Raw genomic sequence first — 12,419 nt, forward strand, 5'->3', positions numbered from 1 at the left:
TGGTGTAATTCTGAATCTTCACTGCTGTGAAGGAATTGGATTCCAATTTAGCTGCTCAGTAGCAAATTAACCCTGCAGGAGATGCAGTTGCTTTTGCCTAGTGCAATTCTCTGCATTGTCCTGCTGTGTTATTGTCTAGGAAGGACAGGGAGGACACCGCAGTGGGATTTAGGAGCTACCTCAGATCAGCTCACACTGCCACAGAAGGTCCTTGGTCTATAAGTCAGAGGTATCTTTATCTGTTTGCAGGGCTTTACCCCAATGTTCTGCCCCTGAGCTGGTTAACCAGTATCTGCTTTCTGTTGCATAAAATGGAACCTGACACCTATTCTAGTTAGAATGTGACTATGCTGTTCTTAGTGACTTGTTTAGATCAAGCAGAATGTTAGAAAAATATTTTAATAAAATTTTGTCAGTATTTTTGAGCTTTTTAGACTTTATTTAAAAAGATATAATCATCTTCTACTGTGTTCCAGATACACTGTAACATACTGGTCTTGTCCAGTGCCTTTAATTGCTCCTCTGAGGTGACAGGCACATAAAATACCACAAGGAATGTATTTTTTTAAATGGGAAAGCAACAGAATGTACCATATCTGGACGGGAAAGGTTTTTAAACTGTTTTACAAGGCTGATATATTTGGGACTGCATTTTTTTCATGTGGTAGAAGCCTATATGTAAGTCAGTGTCTGGACTTGAGAACTTGACCAGGGCATAAGGATCTAATTAATACATCATAAATGGACCAGGCATGAGGAAACCTGAGGAGGTGGGTGCATAACTTGACAAGTGATGAGAGAGGCTGAAGATGTTACTAAACCCTGTTTGTTGGTGATTGCTGTTCCAGGGGGTATTGTGCAGCTTCAGAAAGAAATAAACAGCTACATCTCCTCCAAAACCAAATATCCAAATGCTCCTCCCCCACTGCTGTGCAAATCAAGACCTCTCAGTTTAGTGCCAGTGAGGACTCTTGCCCTGACCTGGCTTTCTCCTGCCTCAAAGCAGTCGCACATCTATTTCTGAAGCCCTGTGTGACAGACAGCTGAAGCTTTTTTATGTCTCCAGCTGTCCTGAGCTTGATCCAGAGCAGAGTGTGTGTCCATGTGCAAACTCCACTTGTTCCTGTGGAGAGAATCAGCCTCACTACTCTGGTAGGAGCTGCTGTGCATGTTCTCTGTCCTTTCTGGAGAGAAACTTGTCTATCTGTGCTGTTCCCCAGATGTACCCAGACCTTCAGATCACCAACGTGGTAGAAGCCAACCAGCCTGTCAGCATCGACAGCTGGTGCAAGCGTGGGAAGAAGCAGTGCAAGGACCACACTCACATCGTCGTGCCGTACAAGTGCCTGGGTGAGTGTGTGCTGTGCATTCCTGTGGGAGAAGCAAGGAGTTGCCTCCTGGATTCCTACAGAGTGAGCAACTCAGTTTGTTAGACCTGTCTTGTATTAGATTGTCATTTCCACTACTTCTGCTGTTTCTCTTTCTGAAATGTTTTTCTTTCTACAAGATGGAACTCTGTCTTCCTGGAGAAGATCGACAGCTTGGTAACAGCTGTGGTAGAATAACGGTGCCTGGCATGAAAAACAAATCCCCATTCTCTCTGCAAATGCCATAAAAACCTGAAGGCTATTGTATCTGAGTGCCACAAAGACACTGAGATTTAATACTTTGATCCTATTTTTGTGAAGCTTTAATATTTTGTTGCCTTGGAGACTTAAATACTCAGTGTGCTCAGGCTTCCTGCTTGGTCTTGGCAAGAGATCTCTATTTTATTTCAATGGCTATATTTAAACTTTGCTGTTTCAAAGAGGCTCTTTTTCTTACAGCTGTATCCCGTCCCCATTTTGAATTGTGAAAGAATGAGATAAACTGTGATGGATTTCATGGTGCACTCCAGAATGTCCCCACTCGTTGGAGTCAGGCAGCATTTTGAACGGGTTAACTTGTACTTTTTTGATCTGTGGATTGTGCGTGACACTGTGCTTTCCAATGCACTGTGTCTTCTTAGGAGTGAGCTTAGTCTCAGCTGGCTGACTTTCTTTTCAGTTATCTGCTGGAAAAGAGTTGTAAGAGGTCTTGGGAGAGTCTGATTGCTGGGAGCATTCAGTAGAAACCAGTTTTTGTAATTTGTGTCTTTATCTTGGGTTACCATGTGATTTGACAGGGAATAATACCAGCAAAGCAGCAGAACCATGTGTGTGCTTTGTTCTTTATGTAATGCCTTCTGTGAGACAATCATAAAGCACTTCGTTAAACATAAAATTTATTGTGAACACATCCTGGGAGAAAGGTGCTTGTCTGTATAGATGTGGAAATCCAAGTTCGGGAAACAACCAAGCCAAACTGGATCATGAGGATCTCCTTATGATCATCTGCTGATCATAAGGAGAACTTTTGATGGAAATAAGGATGAAAGCAAGATCCCTGGATTTATAAGGAGTCATCTCTTTTAGAAATAATCATTCCCCCCATTCTCCAGCTGAAAAATAAGCTGATTTTATTGACATTGCTTTTAACACTGCCCTAAAATTTGATTAGCATTAAACTATTTATTTATTTATATATATTATAAATATATTTAAAATATATTTATTATTTTGTTGTTAGTGTATTTCACAGTGCTCATGACTTGCAGGCCCCAGCCTGTGAGGCAGCTTTGGTTTTGAGATCTGAGTTGCAAGTCTGGAGTCCATATGTCTATAAAATCTGTCTTCAGCAAATTGCTTGTTGTAAATGGATGATTATAGTCAAACTGTGGGATTTTGTTTCCTTTCTTAGTTGTGTTTTCCTTGATGCATTAATACACAGGGGACCTTGAAGGTAGGGTTCTGTCTCCATACCCTGTTTAATCTTCCCCGCCCCTCCCCCACCAAGGAAAACTCCTTTGTAGTTCAAAGGTGAAGAACCCATGACTCTTCTGCCTTCATCCCCCAGAACCAGAGTCCCTTGGTTTTAAAGTTTGCTCAATTTTACTTTTGTTACCAGAAGCATTTAAACCTTTCCTGAGTAGAATGAAAGATTATTTACTCAAAAATCTAACTGGCCTATTTTGGCTTGAGAAAATGAGGAAAATACAATCTCTCTTTTAGTTTAAAATGTAAGCAATTGCAAAGGGATGATGAGGGTAATTTGATTTCATTGTCTTCAATTATCAGGTAATCGAATGCCAAACTATTTAATTTCTCTGTACTTTGTAGATGTATCCATGATCATATAGTATCAACAGTAAGGACCTGCAAAAAAAATTGGTCATGCAAACAATATTTAAAATATATTTTGAAAAGGTGGTATGAAAGATTAGTTCGACAAAGAATTCTGCTTTGTGGAGACTCTATGAGGAAAAGTCTTTGACTTAGAAGTTTTTCTCCAATTTTAACAAACAACTCCTGAAGCTGTTGATCATATGTGTAGGGAATGCTGAAATGCTTGGGCTGAGGATCTTTTCCTGGTCTTCTCAGAGTATCTAGCTCTCCCCTTATTTTAAAATTATCGAATGCAGCATTTGAATCTGCAAGAAAGAAAAACCTCAGCTTGGAGAAAATTTCATGTTTGGATTCCAGTGGCAGTGTTTACTGGGACTTCTTGGGTAAGAACAGGATGTTATGCTCATTTAGTTCTGATCTGTAATTCATATGTGTTGGTACCAAGCTGAATGGTGATGGAAATTTAGGCTAAATAGCTTTTAAGTCCAACTAAAGTAGAGTTTGTACAGCAGAGAGATTCTCTCTCTCCCATCTTCCTCAAAAGCAAAAGTCTGGGTTTGGCACAAGGATTGTGCCAAAGCTTCCTCATGCTAGTTAGGTTGTGGTTACCTGGAATACAGTGTATTTGCTGACTCTGACTGTACTCTGATATTTAGGCTGTATAGTTTTTATTTTCCAGCTGTCTGTGTTTTGGTTAGGGCAGGGAATCTGCTGTGGTTGATCTTGAATTAAAATATTGGTAGAAAAAAAAAAGAAAACCAAAAAAAAAAAAAAAAACCAACGCCAAACAAGACTTGCTCAAATACTGAAAACCTAGATAACACTCTCAGCATTTAAACATTTTCAGGCTGTTACAGCAGCAGACAGCATGCAGGAACTTCTCAAATGAGCTGCATCATACCAAATAGGTGATTCAGTAATCTGAAACTTCTTAGTGCAGACACAGTCTTCTCAAAGATTTGGCTGAAATCACTTCAGTCAATCCTTTCATGGAAGAACAACTATTTATGAACTTGCACTGTAAACTCTGCATTCAAGTTCAGCTTTTGGGGTCAGCAGGATTACCCAATGCTCATCGTTTTACCTTGGATTCTGAAACCCTATTTTTCTTTAGATTCTCTGAAATAATTTTTAGAGCTGATGTGACTTATCTCCCTTATGAATATACCAAACCCTCAAAGCACATTGTTGTGGTTTAAGGTAGTTCGGTTTTTATTTATGGAAAAATCCATGAGCTGCGGAAGTGATTCCCTGTAAGGACCTTGGCAGCTTCCTTTGGACCTGACAGAACCAATCAGCTGCCTGGTCTTGAACATTGACACCCTGACCACTTAAGAGAGCTGAACATGCCTCTGTGAAATCACATTTAAAAATTAACAAACCCTAGGAAAAACTCTCTTGTTTCTGGCTTTTGAACAGGTGACTGGACACTGGCCAGGCTCGCTCCGCTGTGCAGCCCGGCCAGCTCAGCCTGTGACTCGGCTGAGATTCTGCCATGTCGAGTGCCAGCCGTGGCTGATGGGTCAGGCTGGCTGTGTTTGGCTTTGGCCAGAGCAAAGCCGGGCCCTGCTCCGGCCGTGAGCCGCCGAGCCGTTCTGCTGGCACGGCGGAAAATGGTGCAGTTGAGAGCAGAGGCGGCCCTGCAGCCCCGCACAGGAAGCATCCCGTGGCTGGAACTGACTGGGCAGGGGCCAGAAAACAGATCGGGCCCTGGCAGAGATCACATGGTCGTCCGCAGGCCCGGACGGGAGATTAACTCTTTTTAGTGCACAGAGGAAATTTGCAGACATCAATCCTCTCTTTGAGTGAGAGAAGAGGAAAGGGTGAAGACACGTAAAGGAAGCAACATGGAGACACCAAGGTCAGTGAAGAAAGAGCCAAATCCCAGATGGGAGAAGAATGAGGAGATAGATGCCTTAGTCTTGGGCTGAAATTCTCTTGTAAGGCTATGGTAAAGATATAATTGATACATCAGACTTTTTTACTTTTTTTTTTTTTTTTTCCCCTGTGACTCATGGAATGCACTGGGGGATCTGGGTAGCGTTCTAACCATGACTATGAGCAGAGGCACCTGTGTTGACACAAGCAGATGTTGAAATAGCTGTGATCCAATGAGAAGCTTGAATAGAGAGAAATGAGAGAGATGAAAAACCTTGCCCCAGGGATGGAAGAAGAAAACCTCTGTTCCCAGAGATAAAAGAGGAGAACTTTTGTTTCTATACTAGAACGGCTTATCCTCAAAATTGCACCCCAGTAAGCTGGAATGACCCGTGGTGGTAGTTGTGGGAAAACTACCAAAACGTGGGAGGGACTTCATGATCGCAGATTTCTGGGAAGGTGCTATTGATGAAAATTAAAACCACAAGAGAACTGTTTCTTCTGGAAAAGTCTCCATGGCATGGCAGGAGAGACTCCTCTCCCGAAGTAGACTAAAGAAAGATTATTCTAAAGTGGTAAACTAACTGAAATTACCAAATTTATCTCTTCACATTGTCAGTGGGAAAAAGAAAAGTTGAGGGGCAGAGAAGTGTTTTGAAGGTTTATTCTGATTTTTTATTATTTTTTCTTTTAATTCTGTTAATAAAGTTTTCTTTAAACTTCTGAGCCTGCTTTGCTCTCCTCCTAGTCCTTACTGTCAAAGCAGAAAATGAGTAAATAATTCTAGTGCGTGCACTGGGGTTTGGCCCCCCAGACCCCATTAATAGGTGCGTTGGCCAAGAAACTTGGCGAACCAAAATGGCTATGCTTAAATTGGTATTTCTGTCTGGTTCAATTAAAACTGCATGCACAGATTGCACTTTGGAGTTCTGGGAGGCTTTATCTGCTGTTGGAAGCTGGGCAAACGTCAGCTGTGGCCATTGTGTTTTTCAGTGGGTGAGTTTGTAAGTGACGTCCTGCTGGTGCCCGAAAAATGCCGGTTCTTCCACAAGGAGCGCATGGATGTGTGTGAAAGCCACCAGCACTGGCGCACTGTGGCAAAGGAGGTAATGGAACTACTGGGACAGGAATGTTTACTCTGGATCTGTCCACTTGGATATTTGTAGTTTTGGAGCATAGCAGTGTTTCTCTCTGTATTGCTGTTCCCTGTTCCAGTCAATGAACTGAGGCAGACAGCAAGGAAATAAAAATTTAAAAATACTCAAGTGACTTAAAGAACCTGTGTAGCAAAGCTGTCCTGCATAGCTTATCCATATCACAGAGGCAGGAATTGAAATCAGCTCTCTGGGGTACTGCTTTAACCAATGGTTCATCCCTCTTTCTTTTTTTTTTTTTTTTTTTTTTTCTTTTTTTTTTTTTTTTTTTTTCCTTGGGGAGATACAGTGGGCGTAGGATAGTTCCTATTTTTCTTGCACATTTTGCTTTAATGTACCTTCTGCTGCTGGGGATTTGGTCAGGAGGGCTTGCCTGGGAGCAATCTGAGTTTTGTTGGGACTGATTAGTGGAGATTTTACATAAGAGATTAATTATATTCTCAGAATAAATCTTAGCCCCTGGTTTTGGGGGTTGACTAGCTAAACTGTTGCAAAAGCTCTGCACTCCCATTTGAAGCTGGGGCAATAAAAACAAGATGATGACAGAATGTGCATATTTTCCATTTTTTAGAAGCAACAATTGTAGAATCAGCAACACAAAGACCAGTTGTTAACCAGATGAGGTTAAGGATGCTCCACTGAAAATTCCTTTTTCTTTAAAATCGTGTGAGCAAAAATGCATCTAAATAAAGTTGTACTTGAGGAATTGTCTTTTAATTGAGGGTAAACTTGTTAATGTCTAGAAAATTGAAAAATCATTTACTTTTAATATAGTTGGAGAACTTTTCCAGCAATATTTGGTTCATTTAAAATCAGTGCTGTAACAAAGCAAGGCACAAAAGGGTTCTGATGGGTATAATAAAGCTTTTCTTCATTCTTTACCCGGCAGCTCTAAGCCAAGTATTTCCTTAGCTTTAGAGAAGTGGATAGACATAATGTTTAAGCGTAGTTTACATTTGACTGTTTCTTGAATTATCTGATTGATTTTCATTTTAAAAAAAAGCATGGTAAAATAATCTTGACACAAAGTCCATTTGAGCAATTATTCACTTGCTCCAATGTAAAGTTTAATAGATAATGTTTAATGACATGGCCAGCCCAGAAAGAAAAAAACCACACCCTTTCTGGATCTTTCAGGTGTTCTCCCTTGAGTTGACACAAAATGTTTAGGTTTTTTTTTCTGAACTTTGCCGGCTTGACAAACCAGCAGTTGTTGGGGCTGGGATGTGAAATGTTAACACCAGGAAGTACTGGGTGTTTCTGCATCTGGGACTTTTGTGGTTGTTTTTTTTTTTAATGCTACAAGTTTCAAATCCCTCTCCTTTGATGTTCAGACTTAGGTTTTATGTTGCTGTTGTTTGTGCTGTAAAACTTAAACCATTCTTGAGGTTTCTGATAGGCAAACTTGAGCTTTATCCAAAGGAAGAGCATGATGCTGAACTGACGTGAATGGGCTTCCCTTTCAGGCCTGTCTGACAGAAGGGATGATCCTGCACAGCTATGGGATGCTGCTGCCCTGTGGAGTGGACCAGTTTCACGGAACAGAATATGTGTGCTGTCCTCAGACTAAGGTTGTGGATGAGGCTGTGTCCAAAGAGGAAGAGGATGAAAATGAAGACTATGACCTTTACAAGAGGTAGAGTTCTTACTGGTGTAGATGTTGACAGCTTTGCACATGAAGCTGCTGCTTGGGAATATTTCACACAGCACCTCCCTTGTAATGAGGATTGAGCAGATTTCTGTGCTTCTGAGTTTCCTAAAGAAGTGTCCTAAGCCTGAAGAGGCTAAATGACTTTGCAGTCCCACTTTTACTAGAGAAGCTAAACACCCCCTCTCCTTTCATACCTGCAGAGAGTTGAGGTCATTCAGCCTCGAAAAGAGAAGCCTCCAGGGAGACCTTAGAGCCCCTTCCAATTCTTAAACAGGATACAAGAGAGCTGGAGAGGGTCTTTGGACAAGGGCCTGCTGGGGCAGGACAAGGGGGTATGGCTTCACCCTGCCAGAGAGAGAGGGTTAGATGGGATATTGGGAAGGAATTCTTCCCTGTGAGGATGGTGAGGCCCCTGCACAGGCTGCCTAGAGCAGCTGTGGCTGCCCCATCCCTGGAAGTGACCAAGGCCAGGTTGAATGGGTCTTGGGGCAGCCTGGGATAGTGGAAGTTGTCCCTGCCTGGAGAAGGGGGTGGCACAAGATGGGCTTAAATATCCTTCCCAACCCAAACCATTCTGGGGTTCTACAGTAGGAGCCTGACTCAAGGTTAGACTCTCACTTACTGAAAAATGGAAAGAGGCCACATGAAGCCAGAGCCATGGAGGAACTCTGCCTGCAGCAGCAGGAGTGTCTGTAATGAGGGATGTCCCTTTGGTGTGAGGGATGGGCTAATTAATAGTTAGTACACATATTTTTCCCATTTCTGATGCTTCTAGAACAGATGGAAAGAATCATTATTCTAGTACGTCCAAGTGATGAGCCTTACCCTCACTCCATAATTTATCTGTGTCCCTCTAGTGAGTTCCCTACAGAGGCAGGTGTAGAAGACTTCACAGGAACAGCTGTGGAGGAAGATGAGGATGAGGATGATGAAGGGGAAGAGGAGGAGGATGTGGTGGAAGACCACGATTACTACTATGACAGCTACAAGGTTGACGACTACAATGAAGAGACCCCCACAGAGCCCAGCAGTGACAAGGCTATGGCTGAAAAAGAAGTGAGCAGTGACATGAAATGTAAGACACATTCCAGTCTACAGGCTTCCTGCTCCCTTGAGATCATTCCTGTTGATTGTCAGTTAGTGATGGGGTTTTGATCAAGTCTATAAGTGCCACTTGGAAGCTTTATTTGCCAGATAAGTTAGCAAACAGAGGAAAGCTGATGATGCTTGTTTCAAGTGTTGAAATTAACTCTAGAGCATGGGCCATATGTTTCCAGATAAACAGCAGTTCTGGTGGGAAGCCCAGTGTGTGGCATGTTGAATAAGCATCTGATGAAGGTGCAGTGATGAGTCAGAAAAGCCATATCTGCAAATTTTGGAAAATCTTAAAGGGATATTTGGGGTGCACTGTAAATTTAAAATCTGGTGGTTTATACCAGCTTAAAATGAGGAAACTGGAAGTGGTGGGCCATACTCTGCGTATGTATGCCATCTGGTCATATAAGGGTGAGGAACATCCTTGGTGTTGCCTTTGCAAAACACTTCTCTTCCACAAAAGAAAGTCAGCCAGCATAAGCACCCCAACTTTATTATGTGTTGAGACAGACTTTCTGCAGTAGTCTAACCTACTGTGCTGGTGGCAGCTTTTGTTGAATGGTAGGTGCCTTTGCAGTGGGCTCATGGTGTGATGCCTCAGCATTATGTGATGTCCTACACTTTGCATGTAGAAGTGTCTGCAGAGGAGGGAGGAGCAGAGAGGGAATGAAATTCAATTAGCTACAGATCACTGAATCGTTGCCAGCAGTTCTTGCATCTTTTTGGTAAAATGCCAGCATGCTGCAGATAATTTTCCTTGCTGAAACAAGGCTTAGCTCTTATGTGTACAAGGCTGTTGCAGATCTGCAGGTTTCGTCAGAGGCTTGGAGGAATATGATCAGGGTGTCTGTTTTGGGGGTATACAGTCTTTTTTCCCTGAAGTACCATGAACAGTTGCTAATTTATACATAATATCTGCTCTCTTGCCTCAAAACAGCCCAGCTGCTATTGCTGGCTCACCATAAAGCATTCTACATGCCGTGGTTACATGGAGTTCTAATATTTGGTGCATAGATGTTTCAAACCTTAAAACCTCAGTGTCTGAGGCTGGCATGGAGATCAATCCCTTTGTTTAGCCTGCTTTTTCACTTATCCTACTCCTGCCCTGTAAGATGTGGAGTGTCAGTCCAGGCAGAGTGCAGTGAAATGGACGTTCTTTGATGCTTTAAGCAGCCGTAATTGATCGGCTTTTCATGCTGCTGGTTTTATAGAGTGGAGGGTCTCCCACTGGGGCAGCTGGGGCATTATGCTGTGGCATCAGCAGAACAGATTCCTGTTGTCCCAGCCTCTGGCTCTTGGGAGAAACCTCTCATGGATGAGAGCTCCATGTAGAGACAGAGTGAGCTGTGTGGCTATCTCCAAAGCACCATGTGCAGGCATCTCCTTGACCAGCTTGTGATGGATGCATTGCAATGTTAAACCCCCCAAAACTGACAGAAGCCCTTGGGTCGGTGCAGCAGCAATGCTGAGGCCGGTGCCTCAGAGGAAGGGGTGAAGTAGAGCCACCTCTGCATCATGTAAATCATCTGGCAAGGCCTGTGCTCCTCACCAGCTCATGTTCTCACCCATCTCCACACAGCTGTCTGCTCCCAGGAGGCCATGACAGGGCCCTGCCGGGCTGTGATGCCTCGTTGGTACTTCGATCCTAACAAGAGAAAATGCATTCGCTTTATATATGGAGGCTGCGGAGGCAACAGGAACAATTTTGAGTCAGAGGAGTATTGTATGGCTGTGTGTAAAAAGATGAGTAAGTCCTGCCTCCCACTGGCCTTTTGCAGCTGGCCACTGTCTGTCTGGCGTGTGGTGTCTCCTCCTTCCCTTGGGCAATAGAGGACCCATCTGTAGTTTATTCCTTTGGTTCTGGTGTCTGTCCCTTTGCAGCAGTCTCCTCCTGTCTCCACTTTCCAAGGTCCATAGGGTGATTGTTCCTTGGGAAAGTGCCTCTCACCATATGCTGTCTGTGCTCCCTGGTGACTTGCAGCTCTTGCTCAGGGCTCAGCTGTCCTCTTCCAGATCTGTAACAGGGACCAGGGCCTGTCTCTGACCTCTTGCCTAACTGGCTTTTTAATACAAATATATGTAAGGAAGCCCTTACTTTCCCCAGTCATGTTACCATGCACATGTTTGACAGTAGGTCCTGAAAAGCAGGCTACTGTTCTCCTGCTAGTAGGCATTTTCTTGCTATTTTAATTTTGGAAAATATCAGACCAGTAGTATAGAATTCAGATTCCCATTTTCAGCTTGGTATGAAATACAAATCACAACTCAATCCCTGTGTTTTTGAGTGCTTAAGGTTTTTGGCACCAGTTTCAACTGGCTTTTATGTCAGATGATAAAACTACAGAAAACATTTTACCTCCTTATTAATCTTATTGTTGAACTCCAGCACTTCCACTTCAGCTACCATTAAAGCTTTTGAAAGGCTTTTTGTGTTATCTGGGGCTTGGCAGCCTGACTATACAGCCATAATCCTGTTTACAAAATGTGCTTCATGCAAGTGGTTTAGATTGGGCTGATCTAACTGAGGCGGTGAAAGAAAAGATGTGGATGTCAGGAGCTTTTTGTACAAAAGATTGTCCTGTTACAGAAGGATTTGGGGCTGGGAAGAGTTCTCTGTGTCCAAGCCTGGTTCAGAAATGTCAGAAGCAGGGCCAGAATATGGGATGTATATGGCATTGTCCCTTGCACATAACAATAGTGCCTGTGTTGTATATTGTCATTGTTTCCCCCTAGTTAGAGGGAAGGTTGGTGAGTGCTGTGCATGCTGAACTCTTACCCAGTGTTCATGGTGAAGTGCCAGGTAATTTTTTTCTGAAGCATGCTATCTTTAATGACATGTTGGAGGTTTTTCTACCCAAATAACTATATGGGTGACAGGTTGCTTAACTATCCCTTTGTGCCTTCCCTCAGGCAAAGGGTAACAATGGAGTGCATCTCATGTTTGCCACAGATCTTTCAGAAAGGCTCTGGGATGTGTAGTTCCTAAAACCATAGCACAAGAGCACTTTCAGCACTTCCTGAACTACAGTATATGGAATACAGAGCCCCTGATGTGGATTCTGTAGATGCTTGAATTTTATCAGTTCTGAAACTTTATTTTCCCCCTTGTTGAATTTGGATGTCTTGAAGTTACAAACCATCCAGTGTATTGGACAAGTCACTTTGTCACACTGAGTCTCCTTCTGTTGTTGTCTTGTCTAATATCATTGCCTGTAAGTCCTGCATGGTGCATCTGGTAGGGAAGGTAGATTTGAAGTGTAAAATACTGGTTTTGTGTAGGTTTATTGCAAACTCCCTAATCATAGTAGTGATGTCTGGAGCCAGCTTGTCAGCGAACAGCTAATGCACAAAATGTCACTTAAACCATCCAAAGCCAATGTGGAAAGGAAAAGTATCCTGTTATGCCAGGCACTGTGTTTCTGGAGCTGAGTGCTGCTC

General features: G+C 42.8%; 1 protein-coding gene across 10 annotated transcripts in view; it reads left to right on the forward strand.

The window, feature by feature from the left end:
* The window catches only part of APLP2 (amyloid beta precursor like protein 2), a 50,088-nt gene that overhangs the window by 22,607 nt on the left and 15,062 nt on the right, over positions 1–12,419 (forward strand). For 6 of the 10 annotated variants that reach the window (XM_012570796.5, XM_030291083.4, XM_004174568.5 and 3 more), the window contains exons 3-7: positions 1,221–1,350; positions 6,075–6,187; positions 7,702–7,871; positions 8,744–8,961; positions 10,561–10,728. In XM_012570796.5, the coding sequence (XP_012426250.1) occupies positions 1,221–1,350; positions 6,075–6,187; positions 7,702–7,871; positions 8,744–8,961; positions 10,561–10,728 (799 nt within the window). The remainder of the gene's footprint in view (positions 1–1,220; positions 1,351–6,074; positions 6,188–7,701; positions 7,872–8,743; positions 8,962–10,560; positions 10,729–12,419) is intronic. The other 4 variants (XM_030291084.4, XM_004174569.5, XM_030291087.4 and 1 more) reach the window with 1 other exon arrangement.

The sequence above is a fragment of the Taeniopygia guttata genome, chromosome 24, assembly GCF_048771995.1.
Source record: "Taeniopygia guttata chromosome 24, bTaeGut7.mat, whole genome shotgun sequence".
Classification (NCBI taxonomy): domain Eukaryota; kingdom Metazoa; phylum Chordata; class Aves; order Passeriformes; family Estrildidae; genus Taeniopygia; species Taeniopygia guttata.